Raw genomic sequence first — 21,836 nt, 5'->3', positions numbered from 1 at the left:
CAGAAAGCTATCCATTTTACATGCCTTATCTTCTCTAATTATAATGACAATCTGAAGAGGAGAGTGTCATCTCATTTTATAAATGAGGAGACAAGCCTAGTAAGATTAAATATTTTGCCTAAGGACACATAGCAAGTAAGTGTCAGTGCTAGGATTCAGATTCAAGTTTACCTGAGTTCAAAGCCTATGGTCTTAATTAATATACTATATGGCTTCCTTAGAACTCTTTTAAGGAAGAGCTAATGTAGGTATACCCTCAGAACCACCCTTGACTGGTATCTGGTTCTAGAAACACCTCTACTCACAGGGGACAAATACCTCTACTGACCCTTAAGACAAAGCATTCTCTTTTCAGGCAGTTTTAGTGTTTTCAAAGTTCTTATATAAAGATATATGTTCTAGTCATTGGTTTAGCATCTTCTACAGTATATACAGAATGAGTTCAACCCCTGTTTCACAAATAATCATTTATATTTGTGAAGATTGCTGTCATACTCCCAATTTTCTTTTTCTCCAGGTCAGCAATGACAACTGAAATGCAATGTAGTTTATACCAGCTCAATGGAAAGACAGTGAGAGCTGCCAGGGTTCAGAGGAAGCAGGGAGTGCTTTTACATGAGATTGTCAGGAAAGAATATCATTAGGAAAAAGAGATTTTAACTGACACTTGAGAAAGTGTTCAGAGAGATAGAGAAGGGAAATGAAATGGGAATAGAAAGAAGAACTTGTCAAGGAAGTGGTTTGTGTGCTGCAGGGAGTCTAATTTGACTGGGTAAGAACTTGTGTGGAAGGGAAGTTGTTGATGAGGCAGGCTAGCACATTGTAATTAGTCTGGGAAAGCCTTGGAATGTCAGGTGAGGAGAAAACAACATGACTGAAATAGTGTTTCAGGAAGGTTAATCTGGCAGTGACCCAGGGGACCAACTAGGGGAGAGTAACTGGAGCAGGTAGGAAGGCACTGGGTTATTGGAGGTGTGAGAGAGAGGGAGGGAGGGAGCGCCAGAATGAGAGTGGCAACAGCGGGATTGGAAAGGGGGAGATGGATTTAAAAGACATTGTAAATTGTTAGGATTTCATGACTTTCTACCTTAAAAGTCATCACTGATACTGTATTACCTGTAGGAGAAAAGGGAAAGGGAACTTACATTTATTACACATTTTCTCTGTGCCAGGGAATTTATATTATCTGTTATTTATTAAGTACTCTACCAAATGTTTTAAATTCATTATTTCATTTAATTCTTTTATTAGCCCCATGAGATAGTGTTATCTCTTTTACATATCATGAAATAAAAGCTTAGAGACGTTAATTCCTGGTAAGTAAGTGGCAGAACTAGAATTCTTACCCTAGTCTATCTGGCCAAAAACCTATGTTTTTCCCACAAGACCACACTGTCTCATAAGCCTTGAGCATGGCATTGAAATATGGTCTTGACTTAACCTTCCTAACCTCATCTCCCACTTTTGCCCTGTACCCACTAGAGACTCCATTCATACTGATTGTCTCACCACTTTACAGTCTAGCTCTTTTTCTGTCTCCGTATCTCTTGCTCATACTGATCTTTCTGCCTTAAATGTTGAAATGCCCTTGTACATCTGGTAAACTTCTCTTCATTCTTTAAAAATCAGCTCATCACCTCTATGAAGAAAGCACCCCAGACTCCTCCAAGCAGAATTTGTTGCCTGAATGTCCACAATATCCTGCACATACCTCTATTTTAGCCCTTCTGTTGTATGATACAGTTCTTTGTGAACAAGAACATGTCTTCATTGTCTTTTTATTACCAGTACAACAAAGTCTTGATAGAAATTAAGTACTAGGTGAATACTTAGTAAATAAATGAATGAATGTATGCATGGTACTAAGTAATCACCCATGCTATTTGAACAAAATAATTTCAGAAAATTGTTGATTGAAAGAAGGAGTGAACAAATTGACAGTGGGAAGACCAAGGAGCTAGAATGCTCATGTCCTACCCTGGGGTCAGTGTTTGATGTTCTTAATATTGAATAACAACCACAGCTTAGAAATTCAGCATTACCTTGTGGTTTTGTTTCCTGAAATTATTAGCTTTTGAACTACCTAGTTTATGTTTACTCTTAATTTCCTTTAGGCTATGGACTCATCTAGATTTTGATTGCCTTGTCAAAACCATTTTTTTAAACTGCCACTTAAGAAAAACCTAAGAGCAAAAAGCTTTGTAATTTCACCTTGAAAAAGTTGTATTGCCTCCTAGAAGGACAGTCTGGTCATGCTTATTTAACTATTAATTTGTTACCCTTATGACAGGTCAATACATTATACACCCTGAGATGCTGAAAAAAAGGAATTTGGGGGTGATAAATGTAAAATGACTTTGGAGTAGTCTCCTGCATTTATATCAGCAAACTTTTTAAAAATTTGGAGCTAAATAACTACAATGCTATCTTTTTATTTTGCATTTTCTGGTAGTAAGGGCTGATCAGTCAATTATAGTTGCCTTTTCTCACAGTAAAATTAATTACAGGGGGCTTAGCCACCAGTTCTGCCATTAAGGAAATTTATGACATACAATAAACAGTTCATCTTAGCAAGATTAAAAGCAGAATAAATCATCAGTAGTATGGAGTGGTTAAAAAAAATAGAGTCTTCGCATCCATATAGTTAGATGATAATTGTACAGTCATATGCCTTAAACTGTGGTAGAAATACAGGCTCTAGAACTCATGGAGATCAAGATCCACCTTTACTGCTTACACCTGTGGATCATAAACAACGTTGCCTAACTTCTCGTAACGTAGCTTTCCTTTTCTTACTTGTAAAAATTGAGATAAAGACACCTTATAAGAATATAGTAAGTATTGGAAATACACATGGAGCATTTAACATAGTACCAGATACATAGTAGGTGGTCAGTAAACTGTGATTGTTAATATTATTGAGAATGTGAACAAGGAATCTGTTTTCATTTATTTCCTTTGAACTGAACTTGTAGGTTATTTTTGTGAACTTCAGATTCTTTTTGTATAAGCAGGAGAAATGCCAAATTATCTCCCTGGTGTCAGTTGTCTCTTCAAGAGACATATATGTACAGAGACTAATTTGATTACTACTTTTAGAGAAATGTTTTTATTGCCACTATCCTCAAAGCAGTTATCTTTTAGTGCCTCTCTTTTTGTTTCTTCTCCCCATAGAAATCTGATACGAGCATCAGTGATGTCTTCAGTGAAAATGATGATGTTGTCCCTTCTAAAAAAATGAGCCAGTCAAAAGCTCTTGCCAGATCTCCTAAGATTCTGGAGTCAAATGATTATAAGTTGAAGAAAAGGGCAGTGGGCAAGAAAAATAGGTGAGCTTCTCTAGGAATGCTTGGCTAGAGGCAAAAGAAAAGATCTCAAGTAAAACGACCTGTGTTTGCCCAACACCATCAGACTGGTTAAATGAGTTACAGTAATTCGTTAAGTATTGTAGTCCTTAAAAATGTAATAACATGAAAAGATGGATATGATAAAATGGTTAAGGAAGTAAACAGAATTCTAGGTTGTATGTGTGCTCTATTACACTTATGTAGAAAATACGCATAAAGAAAGCAAATGAAAAAAATACACAAAAGTGTAGTTATGTTTAAGTAGTGCATAACTGAAGTAAAGTCTGTTACATCAGTTTCTATACTTGTGTGTGGAGATAAGCCTTTAGATTGCAAGAATGTTTTTACATTTTTTGAGATTTCTTTCACTGTAGATTAGGACCAGAATTATGATTAAAACCATCTCTCAATCCTTGATAACTTGTGAATTAGGATGCTTGCTGCCCTTCCTCTTTCCTCCTCTTGCCTGTACAAACTAGATCATTTCGTGTTTGGCTTCTGACCGTCTGCCTCACTGTCTGTATGACCTCCTTTCAGAAATTTGGTTGAACAACAGATGCTATCAGAAACTCCAGAAGATGCCCAAATGATGACACTAAGTGTGGATAGATTGGCCCTTCTGAGTAGAGCACATTCAGTCAGAATCATCATCGAAACAATGAGAGTTCCTCCAGATAGTCCTCAGGAGACCCCTGGCAAAAAAAGGTTTCCTGGGAGACCACCTAAGCTTCCAACAACAAAAAAGTGGTATGTCTCTAACATGGGAAACTAAATTTGACACTTCTGGAAAGTGTGTCTGATAATAATAGTAAATAATTGCATAATTTACAAATTGTAAAATGCTTTCATATGTGTCATTCAGTCAACAAAAATATAGTGGATCCCCCACTAGATCCCAAGCACCATGCTAAGTATCAGAATAAGGAAAACTAAGATCTCAACTCTGTTCTTACCTGCCTTACAATCAGGAGAAGAGAGAAACACTTAAATGGCTATCTATAATAGGGTTTTAGGGGCCAAAAGAGATGTTTTATATTAAAAGTGCAGTGAGGGCATAAGGAAGGGAGCCTTTAATTCTGCCTGACAAGATTAGTGAAGGCTTTGAAGAGAGATGGATCCTCTGAGGACCTGAAGTTCTAAAAATAGGGCCTTGAAAGATATGTAGGATTTATCAGAGAAAAGTGGTTTATTATTTGGTTTGTTTCTTAATTATCTTGTTTTAATTTTTTAGCACCTTCTTTGTGGAATATCACTTTCCTGTGGGCTTTTCCAGAAGTGGGTCAGCAAAGACAGCTTTGATCACTGAGGTCGTTCGACTTGCATCCAGTAAAATTACAGATGGAAGTAAGAGAACCTGGTTTCTACTCCTTAGACATTTTGGCTTTGGAAGAATTTTTGAATCCTTAATTACTCATCTGATTCTCATATTATAGAGTCTTAGCAGTAGAAAGAGTTTTGAAGTGAATCTATTCTAATTCCTTTACTTTATAAATGAGGAAACTGGCCCAGTGATGGTAGGACTGTCCTGATGCAAGGCAGCAAGGCAGTAACATAGCTGAGACTACAGCTCAGAACTCCTGATGCTTAGATCATGTTCTTTCTACTGTTGCCATTTTTCTTTTCTTCCCTTTATAAAAACAGCTTTATCAAGGTATAATTCACATACTATACAATTCACCCATTTGAAATGTGAAACTCAGTGATTTTTAATGTATTCAAAGGTTGTGTAACCATCACCACAATCTAACTTGAGAACATTTTCATCCCTCATAAAAGAAATCCCGAACCTACTAGCATTAACTCAATTCCTTCTTCGCCCTCTTTCACTAAGGAACTGCTAATATACTTTCTATCTCTATCAATTTTCCCATCCTGGACATTTCATATAAATGAAATCATGCAATATATGATTTTTGTGACTGGCTTTTTTGACTTATATAGTATTTTCAACTTTCAAAATTCAAGTTGTTTTCAATATTTTGCTGTTAATAAAAAAGAATGAAATAATGCCATTTGCAGCAACATGAATGGACCTAGAGATTATCGTATTATGTGAAATAAGTCAGACAGAGAAAGACAAATATCATATGGTATCACTTATATGTGGAATCTTAGAAAAATGATACAAATGAACTTATTTATAAAACAGAAATAGACTCACAGATATAGAAAAAAACTTATGGTTACCAAAGGGTAAATGAGGGAGGGATGAATGTGGAATTTGGGATTAACAGATACACACTACTATATATAAAATAGATAAACAAAAGGACCTACTGTATAGCAGTAAATAATATAGGGAATTCAGTGCCTTATAATAATCTATAATGGAAAAGAATCTGAAAAAGAATACACGTATTCATATTTTGCTATAAACCTGAAACACTGTAAATCAACTATACTTTAATAAATTTTTTTATTTAAAAATTTTAAAAAGAGCATAGTTTTCATATACATCCATTTCATTCCAAAATAACAGTAATTCAAGGGGGAAAATATTTTACTATTAAAAATAGTACTTTAATACATAATCTTGCACGTGCATCATTTCTCATTTGATGTGAATATACCTAGCACAAATATTAAAAATAAATACTTATTTACCCTTAAAAATAGCACCTAAAGTACTAGAGTACATTGTTTCACTTTCCCCATCACTTTAAGGAAGAATTAGGGCATTTAAAACTTTTCATATGTTTACTTTCTGGCTGTATGCTTAAATTATCAGTAGCAATAAAAGGTGCTCTGGAGGTTTGTTCAAAGCATTCAAGAATGTATAATTGACCCTACTGACTAAAGGAAGTACGTTTGAGGAGCTTTAATTTGGTTAAACTGTTTTTATCAAACCCTAAGGCAAAGAAAAATGTTGAATTCTTTTCTCTGGTCTTCCCCCTTCTACCTCCTTCCATCTGTATTACGTGTAATGAGTTCCTTAAAACTTCTCTGAGCCTCAGGTTCCCCATCTCTAAAATTGAGATATGGTGAGGACGTGGTTCTGATATACACCAGATTCAGTTAACATAGTATCTGCAAAGGAAGAACTGCCTATATTACACAAGAAATTAATGGACAGTCAAATGGGATAATGAATGTAAAAACATTAAACTAAAATAGTATGTAACTAATAGTAGCTCACATTTATTGGGCACTAAATTATGTGCCGAAAAAGCTACTCAGTGTTTTACATACATTAATAATTTAATCCTTAAACTAAAACATGCACAGATGAGGAAAGAGGAATCTAAGGAATAAATCAATTAAGTAGGTTGTCAAAGATAACACAACTGGTTATCTTAGATATGGTAGAACTGGAATTTGAACCTAGAACTTTTTTGATTCCAAATCTTGTGTTCTGAATCGATACTGCTTCTCACGCATTATTATTATTGTTGGACACAGCAATTGAGTTCTCCCCTTGTTCTTCTGAGAAAGATAGTATGGGACATGTGGAATAAGCATCAAGCCAGGAATTGGAAGAAGAGTTCTAGTTATGGTTATTATACCACACACTTAATTGTGTGACCCTAGACAAAATGACTTTTCTTCTGTGGGCCTCTCTTCACAATAATAGAGAATGGACAAGTTATTTTGAGGATCCCTTCCAATTCCTAAGAAAGTCTTCTATGGAACGTTGTTAGCAATTTATTTACATGAATTTCTTCTTCCATTATTACCTTAACTTACTTATAGTGGTTAAAAAAAATGAGCTTAAGAAATAGAGAATTATATGAGAAATACAATAATATAGTGCCAAAACATACTTAAGTAATAAGGAGAAATCTGAGTAGCACCAGGTTGCAATAGAGTTCTGTTCGTAGACAAAGGATTTTATACTGCCCAAAGTGCTTTTTCATCTATTACCTCAGTTGATCCTCTCAGCATACCAATGAGGTGTAGGTATGGTCTGACTTCTCTTCCCATGGTAGGATAATCAGGTAAACTGGTCTAGTGGGTGTGGGCTTGCTGGGCCCAGACCTTTTGCTCACAGTTCCTGTGGTTAGATCCAGGTAGCGAGACCCATATCCTGTCCAGGAGTACCAAGAGAAATAGAGTCAAGAATAAATATGGCAAAGCTAGAGATCAGTAGGTCAAATGGGCGGTTTGAATGAATGCCAAAGATAGTGGATTCTCTGTAACTGGGCCTTTTTATGAGTTTTTCATATCCATTTTAAGGGTCTAAAACTGAATGGATGGGAAGGTCATTTTACAGGTAATAAATTGTGTCTGACGTGGTCATTAGTAACAGATTTACTCATATAAAATGATTCTAGTCTGAAATTCCTTTTATTTAACCTGTTAAAGCCCCATAGCAGTGAGCAAAAACTCAGATACTACCATGACTCTATCCCATTTACAGTTGCTATTATAGCAGAAACCCGCTCCTTTCCACCTGAAAGACAGATTCTGTCCTAACACTGCTAGTTAACATCAGTACTTAGAACCTTGTTCAAGTATGACAGTAGGAGTCTCTTCGTCTTCAGCCAGAAAATAAACTTACTTTCATTATTATAGTTTTTTATTCAGTTCTTCTCTTCATTTATTCCTCATTGTCCCACATCCAGCCAGCCCCCTTCTTTCATTACACTACCTGCCAACTTGTCTTTTAAAAGCACTGTCATACCTACACCCAGTAAAGTGTATGAAATGTCTCTTTACACATCCTGTGCTCATGTGCTTGACATTCATTTCTCGTGGCAAAGTAGAGCATTACAGTACTGCTTATCTTTTCTGTGCTGTACCGAGGGTTTTCTCTTTGTCTCTGTTCCTTCAGTCCTACAACCCTACTAACACTTTGGTGACTGGATTCCTGATGGAGATTTTAGTTAGATTTAAAAGCGAGGTAGGTGATATTGAGCCATAGATAGATGAGATGACTCCACTTGGGTGGTGTGATGTGTGCTTATGTGTTTGGTTCTCCTTACAGTGGTGAAATTCCAGCAGAGATTTGTGTTTCCAGTACAGTTTGGTGGCCCGATGATAGAACACTGGTGGAATTCCAATCTCACTTTCCAAATTTACACAAAGAAAACCCCACAGAAAAAGGTACTTCAAGTGCTTTTGACCTTTGTGTTACCATTTATTACACCAGGAATTTGGAGCATACTTAAAATTATATTCCTTCTTATACTAGGAATTTCTCCAGACTCAAATGACACTAATGCTTATGATTATTGTTTAGTGTTATTGTTTTAAATTTCTGTTTGGTGTTTGCTGTAGGCCAGATATTATGCTAAAGGCTCTACATGAACAACACTATCAAATTTAATCATTAAGACAACTCTGTGAATTAGGTACATTATTATCTTCAACTTACAGATGAAAAAAACCAAGATTTAGAGAAGTAACTTGTCTAAGATCACCTAAGCTAAGAAAAGACAAAGCCAGGACTCTCTTGCAAGTCTTTTGACTTGAGATCCTAGGTTCTTAACCTCTTTACTGTGCTCCCTGTTCTGAAGAGTTGACTGTTGGATATTTTGATACAGGATATTGGCCTTAATTTGAGGTTCTACTTTCTGTTTTCAGATAGAATACATAAGGTACCCAACCCATGTTCAAATATAATGTGGATAGCAGTTTTATCAACTGATTCCAAGATTATAAAATCTGCTTGTAACTGGTACAACAGAAATCAATAAACTATGTCATGAGCAGATTTTACTTCAACAGAGATTAGCTTTTATAATCTTTGACCTCCCCTTTTGTATGGATAGCATGAGGAATGGTCTTGTTTTCTTTTTGTTTGTATTTTCAGGATATAAATTATACAAATTCTTTTTGGAAAATACAGCAAAAGAGGGAGACAAAGAGAAACACATAGTTCCACAACTTTAAGACAACCTCTATAAGCATTTCAGTATATTTACACTGAATTATGTAGTTAATGGCTTTTTTTCTAATTATAAGGGAATTATATGTATCTTTATAGAAAAATATTTTTATAATCTTGTCACCAAGAAATAACTGTTAATATTTATGTGAATCTCTTTTATATTTTTCAAATGAATACATTTATGTATGTAAATCTCTGTATTAGGATAATTCTATATGTAATTTTTAGCCTGCTTTTTAAAAATTTGTCTTGAGGATTTTTATTCATTTTTCAAAAATATATTTAATCTTTTACACATAATTTTATAAATAGGTGAAGGTCTACTGTGTATAATTTAATACCCTATTTTTAATAAACATAACAAGTATTATTAATATTATTTCACACTTTTAGTAAACATCATTTTAATGGCTACATATTATTCCATTCTAGGAATGTGCTGCAATTAAGTTAATAATTCCTGATTATTGAATATCTAGTTATTTCTCATAGTTAAATTTTAAAATATATACATTTGTGTATGAGCTTCTTATGTATTATTTATTATTTTAGTATAAATTCCCAGAAGTGAGATTACTGAGCTAAAGAATATGAATATTAAAAGCTTTTTATACTTATTACTAAATTTGCTGCCCAAAATTTATTACCAGTTTATATTCTGAGCTTCAGGCATATGACAGCCTCTGTTTCTCCATAACCTTGATAGAATCAGGTATATTGTTTTGTAATTTTCCTAGCTTTAATGGCAAAAATTTGCATCACCTTAATTTTACTTTTTATTTTTAAGAGTAAAGTTGAACATTCTTCATAAAGAACTCTTAAAAATAGAAAAAGGTAATCTTCTGACTTCTTTATGACTCATGAAACCCTCTCTGATCTTCCAGGGAGAAGTGGTGAAACCCAGAATGGGAACCAAAACATGGCATAATACGGGTTTTCCAACGTAGAGTTGCCTAAGTCAAATAATTAAGCTATTGACTTCATAAAGCATGGGTTCCTTAATAAGTCATCATATGTTGTCACTTCAGTTAAAGTTCCCTGTGTCTCTTCTTTAATTTAACTTAAACTTTTTCTTCCCTTCTCCTCTCAGCCAGAAGTCATTGGCTCTGCATCGCTGCCTTTGAGAGCTGTCATTCAGTCTGAGCTGCTTTCTTTCAGTGACCAGCTTCCAGTGCAACAGGAAAATGGCCAGACTCCACTTGGCCCCCTCAGGGTATGTACATATACATTCAGGTAGTCAAGTATTTATGGAGCATGTGTTACTGGCTGGCCCTGAAAATACAGCTGTGAATAAGAAAATCAGGGTCTTACAGCTTATGTTAAAATAGGGCAACAAAAGTGCTGGGAAGGAACTAAATGGTATGATGTGATAGTGAGTACCTGAGAGGAAGTAGGAGATGGGAAGTTCTCGCTAAGGAGATGAGATTTGAAGAATGAGAGGAAGAGGCCACCAAGTAAAAAGCACAGGGAAGTTCATTCCAGAGAAGAGAATAGCACATGCAAAGGCCCTAAAGTGAGAATGGGCTTGGCTTTGTCAAGGGACAGAATGTTGCCCAGGACAGTGAGCCAAAAGGGAGAGTGGTAGAAGCTAAGACTGGACAGGCAGGTGGGAGCCGTATCGTTCAGAGCATTGTAGGTCAGAGTAAAGGGTTTACCTTTTATCCTTAGCCAGGAAAGGACAGTGAAGCATGGGAGTAACATCTGATTTACATTTTAAAAGATTACTGTGTGGAGAATAGATTGTAGAGTGCAAGAGGGAAAATATGGAATCTGTTGCATACGTCCAGAAAAGAGATTATTGATAATTTAGACTAGAGTAGTGGCAGTGAACAAGAAAGGAAGTGACTGGGTTTGGACTTGGTGGAATGAATTCTAATGTGTAATGCATTGGAGAGAGGATTTTTTCCTTTTATTCAGAACTATCAATTTCTTAAGTGGAAGTTTTGTTTTATTTTTTTAGAGCTTGCCCTAATCATTTTTAATTGAATTATAGTTGGGGTACAATATTATATGTTACCGATGTGCAAAATAGTGATTCACAATTTTTAAAGGTTATATTCCATTTATAGTTGTTATAAAATATTGGCTGTATTCCCTGTGCTGTACAATATATCCTTGTTGTTTTATATATAATAGTTTGTACCTCTTAATCTGCTACCTCTGTATTGCCCCTTCCCTCTTCCTTCTCCCAGCTGGTAACCACTGATTTGTTCTGTCTGTGAGTCTGTTTCTTTTTTGTTATATTCACTAGCTTGTATTTTTCTAGATTCCACATATGGGTGATATCATACAGTATTTGTCTTTCTCCATCTAACTTATTCATTTAACATAATACCCTCCAAGTCCATCCATGTTGTTGCAAATGGCAGAATTTTTTATTCTTTTTTATGGCTGAGTAGTATTCTTGTGTGTGTGTGTGTGTATATACACCATATCTTCTTTATCCATTCATCTGTTGATGGACATTTAGGTTGATTCCATATCTTGGCAATTATAAATAATGCTGCTATGAACATTGGAGTTTGTATATCTTTTCGAATTAGTGTTTTTGTTTCTTTCAGATGTATACCCATGAGTAGACTTGCTGGGTCATATAGTAGTTCTATTCTTAGTTTTCTGAGAGACCACCATACTGTTTTCCACAGTGACTGCACCAATTTACATTCCCATTAGGTAAAAGAATCTGAACAGGACAGCTTTGTCCTGTTGTCCTGGCAAGCTTTTAAAATTGTCACAACTATACCTAAAACATTTCATAGCTCCTCATCACCCAAAGGGTAAAATTGGTCCCATTGTATGGCCCCAACCTACCACTGCAGCCTTCTCTCTTGCAGCTTCCCTAGCAGGAACCATATCAAATTATGTAAAGAATTCCTAGGATATTGTGCTGGTTTTTACGTCCATGCTTTTGTTCTTGATTTTCATACTGCTTCCTCTTCTTGAAAGCCCTCTCTGCCCTCTTCCTGGCCTTCTTAGTAATAGACATCACCTAATTTTAAAGACTTGCTTATCATTGCAAAATATTAATAAGATCACGTTACTCTTCCACTACCAAAGTTTTATTTTTTTGCTTTCCTAGTTCATTCTGGACTGCAAGAGTTATAATCAGAAAGAGGCAATAAATAGAACTGATGGGCTAGAATTTTTTTTCTATCCTGGTTCTGTTGAGAAGAGTACTGTCTAGATTGCTGTCTTTTTTCAATAGAAGAAAAGAACTTTGCTGTGGGTTTTAAATGAAAGGAACAGCAAGTGCCCTTTATCTCTAGTAATTCAGTCTCATAATAGTGACCACTTTCGTTCTTCATCATTTACCCTGCATCCTTTTTAACTTTGTAACATTTTAAACTTTTAAACATAACTTCAAAGTTAGAGAAAAATTACAAAAATAGTAAGAAAAAACTCACATTCTCTTTACCTGGTCTCAGCAATTATTAGCATTTGTCGTTTTTGCCTTCTAATTATCTGCCTCTTCTCTTTTTCTCCCTCTTTCTTTCTGTCTCCCTCTCCTCTCTTTCTTTGTATACACATACACCCATAATTTTTTTCTGAACTATTTGAGACTGTATTACAGACATTATGCCTCTTCCTCCTAAATTCTTGTATTTCCTAAAAACAAAAGCAATATCATACATAATGCTGTACAGTTACAAAAATCAATTTAACAGCATTACTATATCCTATCTATAGTCCATATTCAAATTTTACCACTTGTGCTAATATTTCTCTTTGTAGCAGTTTAGTTTTGCAGTCCAAGACCATCCATTGCATTTAAATGTCGTATCTCTCTAATCCCCTTTAGTCTGGAACAGTTCTGCAGCCCTTCTTTGTCTTTTCAGTACTTTGATCTTTTTTGAAAAGTAAGACCAACTGGTCTGGACTCTGTAGAATGTCCTCCATTGGAGTTTATCTGCACTTATCACTATGATTAAAAGAATATGGTTTTCTAACTTCACCATTAACTCCACCATTCCCTGTGCATTTATTACTTGGCATTCTATGATACAGAAGAGTTGTCCCTTCTCCCATATTTATTTATATTGGTATGGACTCATGGATTCTCACATTTTTCAAAAGGTTATAATCCATTACTATCATTATACATTTTGATACTCAAATTATTCCAGATTTGTCCAGTAAAAGCCCCTTCAACTGGATTGTGTATCCTTTCAATATGTCACCATCCTTTTCTGAGCACTTCCTTATTTTCTGGCGCAAGATGATGTTCTAGGCTCAACTTGTATATTGATAAGTCATCTGCCTAGCTTTTCTTAATCCTGGTAAGGTAATGTATATGCAGTCTGTTAGTGTTCTTACTATTATGGTATTTGAGGGTGAGTTAATTTATTTCCTAACAATCTCATACTGCTTCTAGCTCCAAAATTCTGATTCCGATTCTAGAAGATATTCCTACTAACTCTTTTCCTTTTATGTTCTGTAGGTAACTGTGGAGCTTGTTATAGATAACAAGGATTTCGCTGGTGTCAGTATGAAGTTAAATAGCAGTACCCAACATACCCCACTTTGTGCTCTTACAAGTCCAGATAAGACACTGCCAGAACCTAGCCAACATGTTACCTGTACCGAAAATCCACAGAACCTAAATCAAATTCAAGAAGAAATGATAAAGAAAGTGCAGAATTTGGTGCTCCCCACCCCAAAGTCACCAAGCCCTGTAGCACCAAATCCTTCAATCTCCATGACTGTGCCAACCTCTCATGTTTTGGTAAATCAGATAAATGGGTCACCAAGAGAGAATGCATTGCTGTTGCATGTGCTGTTGATGGTGCCAGATGGGAAAGATTTCATTACTGGAGAATCTGAGAAACAACCACCATGCAATGTTTATTTAAATTGCAAACTCTTCAGCACAGAGGAAGTCATCAGATCTGTCATCGCATGGGGCACAACAAAACCAGTCTTTAACTTTTCTCAGGTAACTTTGTATATGTCTTAACATTCCATATCCATTAGGGATGAGGGGGGGCAGTAATGGGGGAAAGCAAGAAAAATATGTTTCCCAAATCATAAATCCATTGTAAAATCTAAAATGTTCAGACTAGGGAGAGACTTTTATAATTATCTGGTTTGTAGATCCAGTCCCACTATTGGATGGGAACAGGAAGAGACATTGTGAACATTTAAAAACTTTTTGTGTCTATTTCCTTCTGTGCTGTCTCAGTTGTATGGTTTCCCACTATTACTTTTGCCTGAATTCTGAGTTCTGTTCCTTTCTGCTGCTTCTAGGACTTTGATCAGTTAAACTTCCCACTTTCTTTTCTGTTTCTCCAGTCTCTAATTTTTTTACTTATTTTTCTTCAATCTCATTTATTTCTGCACTTATTTCAATACTCACCTTACTTGATTTCTCAGTGGAATTTGATGCTAGTGTGTAAGTTGTTTCCTTTCTTGATTTTTGTAAATCTATCCTCTTATTTTCTTCCTGATTCAACAGCTGTTCCTTTTCAGTCATCAGGCCAATAGGAAAACTAGGAAAAGAGTTGTGACCCCAACACTTCTCCCTTTCTCTTACTTTTAATTATTAGTGTTCCTTTCCATTACTCTGTCTTGGCATTCTCCCAAACTAACCCTCTTTTTCTCAATGGTTGCAACATCTACTCCCATAGCTTCATTTGTATGAAGATGATTTTCAAATCCACACTTCTGTGTAGGCCAGGCATTTCCCTCTAGTTTCAGATCTCTATGACTAACCCCCTGCTGGTCATCACCACCCAAATATCTCAAAAGTACTTTCTATGTGGCACCTAATATGTCAGCTGGCATATTGCAGATATTCAGTAAAAATGTGTAAATGGAAGAAGGAAGTCAAATGTGTCCAAATCTGAATTTATTATTCCTTCCAAATTTGCTCCTCTTCCTCCTGTCTGCCATAATTCATATTATAATTCACTCAGAAACTCAAGCAGAACCTAAAAGTTGTCCTTGAGTCTCACATAATGATTCACCAAGTTCAGTAGATTCTGCAAACTTTATCTCCAGATTATATTATCTTACCGCCATTTCATTTCCACTTCTTCCATTCAGGACCTCACTCTCATTCCAGATAGCCTTCAGGCTGGCCTACCTGTTTCTGGTCTCTCCCTGTCCCTTCCTCTGTGAACCAACAGGAATGATCTTTCTAAAACACTAACCTGAATGTTTTGCTCCCTGCTTGAAACTCATAGCCTTCAGAATAAAGTCCAGATTCCTAGTTTGGACTACAAGACCCTTTAAGAACTGTCTGTACTTCTCTAGTCTCGACTTCAGTGACTCTTCTTTTCACACCAGATAGTCCAGTTATGCTCAGCTACTTGCATTTTCCTGAATATTCTCTTTTCCAACCTCGTGTCTTTCTCTGCGCTGTTCCTTCTGCTTTGAATTTCCTCTCAGCCTTAACAACTCCTATTAGACAGAGCTTTTTGTACTAGGTAATTCCTGCTTATCCTTAAGTTTAGGTCTGCTCTTTGCCAAAAGATCTCTTTGAATGAAATCTCCCTGTTTGTAAGTTAGGTTGCTGTGCTTAAATTTTTTGGTTTCAGGGAACAGAAGTGTGCCCAGGACGCTTATGTAATTGGACTTTCTTATATGGATGCAAAAGTAGCTCTGTTCCCATTCGCTGCTCTTCTGGTGTCTACCTCTCATCATGCCTTATATCATTTCTGGTTTCACCCTTTTTGCCTCTCGTGTTTTCTTTAAGTTTCTTCATTCATTCATCCTCTGCTGTTGTACTACAGCTTGGGTTCTTTCAAATTGGTGGGCCCTTGATTCCACCATCAATTTGACTGACCTGCTCTTGACTCCAAATTTCTAGTTCTCTTTGTGACTTTTCTCTGGAGTAATTTACACTGAAAATCTAGATGAATAATTGGCCTTGCTATTTACCATGACACCACTTGGGCAGAACTTTTTGCACTAGGCCATACCACCCAACCAGTGGATTGGCTGCCCTATTGATTAGGTGCTCAACCCTTGTCTAGTCAGTAGCCATCTTTTTTTCAAAAACATCTGTCTCTCTGCATGGGTTTACAAATGAGTCATTTTGCCTTGGAAAGGAGCGGATGAACTTGGCAGACACCATGATTGACATGTCTGACAACTTTCTCTGCATCCCTGAAGCCCTATATATATGAGTTTTGTCATCAGAGAATTCATAACATTTTGTATTGGTTGGTCTCTAACATAAGACTATGGCTTCAGACTGAAGATACAGAGTGGGTTTTATTTTGATGTCATTGGCTCCTAGCACTGTGCATGGCACACAATAGACTTTTAGTGTTTGTTGAATAAAAGTATAAATTAATACTTTGTCTGAGATATGGGTTTTTGGTGGTGTTGTTGTTTTTTTTTTTTTTTTTTTTTTTTTTTGTTATTCCCCTCCCCAGGTGATTCCTGTCTCTCTGTCTTCCAAATACCTGGAAAGGCTTAAGAACAATGTGATGGTAATTGAAACATGGAACAAGGTGCGGAGCCCAGGACAGGACAAGCTGCTAGGGCTGGTGAAACTCCCTCTTCATCAGTTTTACATGTCATTCAAGTAAGTAGGACCCTTTGGAGTACTCTATTCTACATCTTTTAACTTTGTGAGAACTGAAGAGGAATATTTTTGGTTTGCAGACATGACCAGTCCAGTAATTCCTTGGAGGAACTTTCCTCAATTTCACCACAGTTACTACTCTTTCTCCTGTGTTTTAGCATTCTTACAGATACTGCTTTCCATGTTTCAGGCCGTCTGCTAAGAACCTTACATATATCAAGTCACTTAATCCTCATTACAATTCTCTGAGGCAGGTAACTTTTATTTCCCCTATTTTATAGATGAGTTAACAGAGGCCCAGAGAAGTTATATAACTTGTTGTTTATATTGTAAGTAGTAGATCAGGGTTAGAACCCAGAGAGTCTGGCTCTGCAACCCACTCTTCTCACCAAGAAACTCAGCTGTCAAAGGCTATCACCTCGCAAAACTAGTGGTTTACCTCGCAAAACTGATGGTTTATCTCTATCACAAAACTTTGGTATTGTTCACATCAACTACTTTCAAGATTTCTATACTGAGTGTTGTCTTTCAGGCCTTCAGATCTGATTGCTATACCTTACTTATCACTGTACCAAACCTAGATGAGGTATTGATTTATCTGAAGGCTATTTCTTTCCTCAGTATAGACTGTTCATTTTTTGTTGTGATTCAGAGTACTGATTTTTAGTTATTTTAGCATTGATCTCTTTCCTAACAGCCTTCTCTTGGTTCTGTGTTTTAAATGCTGTATTTCACATCTTACAAAGAGCACCTTTGTGGGCACTTTCCCATGTGAGCCTTTCTATCATTCCTGGAGGTATTGTCATTATTCTCATTTTATAAATGAGGAAACTTGTCATTTGACTTGAAGATGGCAGCCTCTCTGGCTTTCTTTTCATCATCTGTAAAATGAGGGTGATAATAGATCCGCTTTCTCCCTCTTGAAGCAATTGTGAGGATTCAGTGAGAAAATAAATGGGTAAGCCTTTGGTGAACAGTTAAATATTTACATGATGGTAACACTGGAAAGCCTGGTCAGGCTAAGGAGTACTGCTGGATTCATGAATACCATTGTCAGCTCTAGGTATTTGGCTTTTTCCATTTTTTAGTTGTGATATTGGTCTGGGCTGGTTATTCCCCTTCCCTTCTCATTTCATTAGAGACATTCTTTGCTGAGAGACAGTAAAACAATAGTAGCTACCAATTACTAAGCTCTTATCATGTGGGTATTTTGTATTTGTTATCTCATTTTAGTCCTAACAACAGCCCTTTGATGGAAGTTTTATTAACTACATTTTACAGATGAGGAAACAAATGTAAAAAGTTATATTGATTATTTAGAGTCATACAGCAAGTAAGACCAATCTAAGATTCAGAATGGTATAATGAAGAGCATTTGGACTTTTTCTCATCTGTTAAGAGTGGATAATAGCAACCTTTGCAGTGTTGGAAGGACTATAGAAACTTTTATCAGGTGCTTACCATGAAGTAAGCACTCAGTAAATGGCAGATATTATTGGTAATATTATCCAAATGTTATCTGCTAATCTCCAAAATCCACACTTTTTCTAGTTGACCACACTGCCTACCTGTAAAATAATGCAATTCAGCAAACCTCTGCTGAGTTAGTGCTCAATCCCAGACACTGGGCTTGGGCCATGATGATACAAAGATAAGTTAGACATACTCCCTGCCTTCAAATTGCTACGTTTGGAACTTTTCTGCCTGGTCATTTTTATTTGCTGGACTATAGATAGAATCTTTTTTTTTTTTTTTTTTTTTACTTTTCTAGTTGTAGATCCATTTTTAACAGACAGAGAAAATGACCCAAGAAAGAAATGAAGGAACTCTGTGACATGATTGATGATTGTTATTTTCTCATTCACAATTTCTCTCCCTTTAGAGATCCTAAGATTTCTCGCCTGCTGCTTGATGCTCAGTACCCAGTTGTTGCTGTCGACAGCTACATGCCTGTGATTGATGTATTCTCAGGACACCAAAACGGGAGACTTCGAGTCTTTTTAGCTATGGGTTCTTCAGATCAGATAATAGCACTACAGAGATTAAAGAATGAAGAAGAAACACTTCCTCCCTTCAACTCCAGGCCAGCTTATTTCCTGAACCAGCCATCTGTAGCATCTGTTGCTATGGTAGTGACTAAACAGTTGATAGTTTACAAAAACCATAATCTTATTTTAAGACATACAATGTGATATTTTGATAAATGTGTATGTTGTGAAATGATTACCACGATCAAGCTAATGTATCCATCATTTCACCTACTTACCTTTTGTGTATGTTTGGTGAGAACACTTAAGATCTACTGTCTTAGCAAATTTCAAGCATCATAATCTCATTTTATCTTGCACATTTTGGTGAAATCATTGCCCCAAATTCTTATTTCAGTAGTGAAAGGCTCAACAAAAGAATATACTTGCACTCCAGTGCTTGCTATAGATCAAAGGAATCATTAGTAGTTTTCTTTCACAGTTTAAATGGATATCTGTGTCCTTCTGAGGTTCTTGAATTTATACGAAAATGTAATTGGATAACCAGATCTTAATCCACTAATTTACTGACTTAATTGCCTTTTAAGAAAATTGGGACGAGCCTGAAACCATTCCCCCAAAAAAGAGTCCTAAAAGAAAATAGCCTTGGGGAAAAAATTGGGGGTAGGAGTGGGAGAGTGACCCCAAATGTAAGCCAGCAAAATCTTACTCTTGATCAAATCGATTTTGGAAAGTTAAATGAAGTTCCTTGCTTTTCTACTAGTAACTTAAAAGCAGTTTGTACAGTGCGGTACAAGTGAGGAAGCACACTGACGTTCTTTATTATGTTTACTTCCCTAATAACTACATGAAGTGCGTCGTTGTCATTCTCTTTTTTAGATGATAAAACAGAGAATTGAAGAGGTTATATTACTTGTCCAGGATCACATAACTACAAGTGGGAGAATTGGTGTTCAGACACAGGTCTTCTGACACTGAGTCCACTATATCATGTCCTCCTGTATCTTTCATTTGATTTCTTTACTAGTGTAGCCAAGTCTCAGTCTCCATATCATTAAGTATGTTTTGTTTTTTAATCTGAATCTGAATGACAAATTTAATGTGTCTAGCAGAGAAAGAACTATTAGGAAAATGTCTATTGGTAGGTTATTGTTTATTAGGAACTCTAAGCTTTGCTCTTTCTAGTATATGTTAGTGTCTATCAACAGACAATGGTGGGAGTTTTTTTGTTTTGTTTTTTAATTTAAAAATGACAGAGGGAGAGGGTATAGTTCAAGTGGTAGAGCACATGCTTAGCATGCAGGAGAGCGTGGGTTCAACTCCCAGTACCTCCATTTAAATAAACAAACAAACAAACAAGCAAGCAAGCCTAATTACCTCCCCCAACAAAAAAATTAAAATGACATAAAAGCACAAATAAAAATGATCCATAATATTCCGAAGTCTTATGTAGGTGTTATATGGCCCTCACATCACAGTGTAGACTCAGATCTTTTATTCATACTGAAAGCTAGAAAATAATACTAAGAGCACAAAAGAAATCCTTAAGAGGTTAGATATCTACAAATACAGTTGTTTTTCCTTCTACATTCAGCGTCCCTCATCTAGTTCAGTGCCTGCAGAACTGAATTATTAAATTACTGTGTGAAATACTGTATGGCCAAATTAAACAGCTGCTGTAATTCTGAGGTTTTTTTTCCCCCGTATTTTTCTTTTCTGGGGAATCAAACTGCAAGTTTTCTGTTTCCCTAAGAAAGGTTTTTGAGCAGGTACACTGACATACGCTTTTTGACTTCAAGGCAATCTTTGTTCCAAATTTTTTGCATTCGTAGTTAGAATACTAAAGCGTGTAAATCATGCAGTCTGATCCTTATCTGAATCCTGAATTCCCCTTTGAATATTTGCAATAATCAGTTATCTAGTGTCTGTAATAGAGGTCAAGAATATTGGCTCTGGAGTCATACTACCGAGTCAAACCCCAGTTCCACTGTTATTAGCTGTGCATGTCAAATTAGCTAATGTAAGCGAAGGGCTTAGTACAGTGCCTGGCTCATAGTAAGTAATAAATACATTATTAATTGTTATTAGTAGAAATACATTCAGTAACAGTATATTCACTACTTCCCCAAGTAGTCCTTATCATTAACAAACTGTCTCAATGTATTCCCAACTTCATTAAAAATAATAAGTAAATTGATCCCTGTTTGCTTCAAATGTGTATTCTTTATCCTATGAAGGAAATAGCCTTCTTGGTGTACTAAGAAGAGGAGGTGTTAAATTTTAACAAATGCCTTTTTAGCATTTATTGAGATAGTCATTTTTTCTCCTTCCTCCATGAACGTACTAGATTACATTTCTGAATCCTGATATTGACCCAGTATCACAGTCTGGATTAAATCCTGCCTGATCTGATTACAGTGATCAGTTGTGAGATTTATATACAATGAAGATTAAGTACCCGTTTTAGTATCAGCTAATTAGTTGTGCTTATTTCTTCATCTGTTCTCAGACTTCAAAGAGAAGCAGAAATATTCTAAACAAGTTACTCTTTAAAGCTCACCAATGTCTCTTTCATTTAATAGGCAGGGGACCAAGGAAATGGATTGATGGAGCACCACTTTGATCTCCATGTAGACAAAGTTAAAGGGCTCACCCCTCTTCAAGCAACAGTCTGGGGAGAAGCAGATTGTTATGTCCAATACTACTTTCCAGTTCAAGACTCACAATCCAATGTGCTGAAAGGACCTGAGTTCCTTGAAAATGGTAGGTTTGGGAGATTGGGCCTTCTCATTCTTATGTGGCTCTTTTACTGAAGATACTTAGGAATATTTTTTTCCTGAGTGAGTTTTGTGTTCCTCAGTGTTTCTACTCTTACCTGGGCAGTACAGGAGCTAGTCTGAGTTTTTATTTTTCTTAAATTGTTTTTTGTGGCATTTTATTTTGATTTGATTTCAAATTTATGGAAAAATAAGCAAAAATCGTACAAAGAACTTCTGTATGCCCTTTACCTAGATCCAGCAATTATTTACATTTTGTCTCATTTTATATCATTTACAGACCTACTCACTCTTATCCTCTGTAAACATACAGTTTTATCCACAGTAGTTATATTCTACAAAGTTATAAAGAGCATGAGTTAA

At 36.0% G+C, this 21,836-nt stretch overlaps 1 protein-coding gene across 4 annotated transcripts in view; it reads left to right on the top strand.

The window, feature by feature from the left end:
* The window catches only part of C2CD3 (C2 domain containing 3 centriole elongation regulator), a 107,723-nt gene that overhangs the window by 30,377 nt on the left and 55,510 nt on the right, over nucleotides 1–21,836 (top strand). For all 4 annotated transcript variants that reach the window (XR_004139305.2, XM_031460315.2, XM_031460316.2 and 1 more), the window contains 9 exons: nucleotides 3,175–3,329; nucleotides 3,885–4,094; nucleotides 4,579–4,691; nucleotides 8,272–8,390; nucleotides 10,268–10,390; nucleotides 13,616–14,110; nucleotides 16,557–16,708; nucleotides 18,591–18,837; nucleotides 21,279–21,459. Coding sequence is in view for 3 of the 4 variants with exons in the window: in XM_031460315.2 (XP_031316175.1) it covers nucleotides 3,175–3,329; nucleotides 3,885–4,094; nucleotides 4,579–4,691; nucleotides 8,272–8,390; nucleotides 10,268–10,390; nucleotides 13,616–14,110; nucleotides 16,557–16,708; nucleotides 18,591–18,837; nucleotides 21,279–21,459 (1,795 nt within the window). In the remaining variant the exon portion in view is untranslated. The remainder of the gene's footprint in view (nucleotides 1–3,174; nucleotides 3,330–3,884; nucleotides 4,095–4,578; nucleotides 4,692–8,271; nucleotides 8,391–10,267; nucleotides 10,391–13,615; nucleotides 14,111–16,556; nucleotides 16,709–18,590; nucleotides 18,838–21,278; nucleotides 21,460–21,836) is intronic.

This window comes from Camelus dromedarius, chromosome 12 (genome assembly GCF_036321535.1).
Source record: "Camelus dromedarius isolate mCamDro1 chromosome 12, mCamDro1.pat, whole genome shotgun sequence".
Lineage (NCBI taxonomy): Eukaryota > Metazoa > Chordata > Mammalia > Artiodactyla > Camelidae > Camelus > Camelus dromedarius.
The sequence above is the reverse complement of the archived record's forward strand: the minus strand, read 5'-3'. Positions and strand labels throughout refer to the sequence as shown.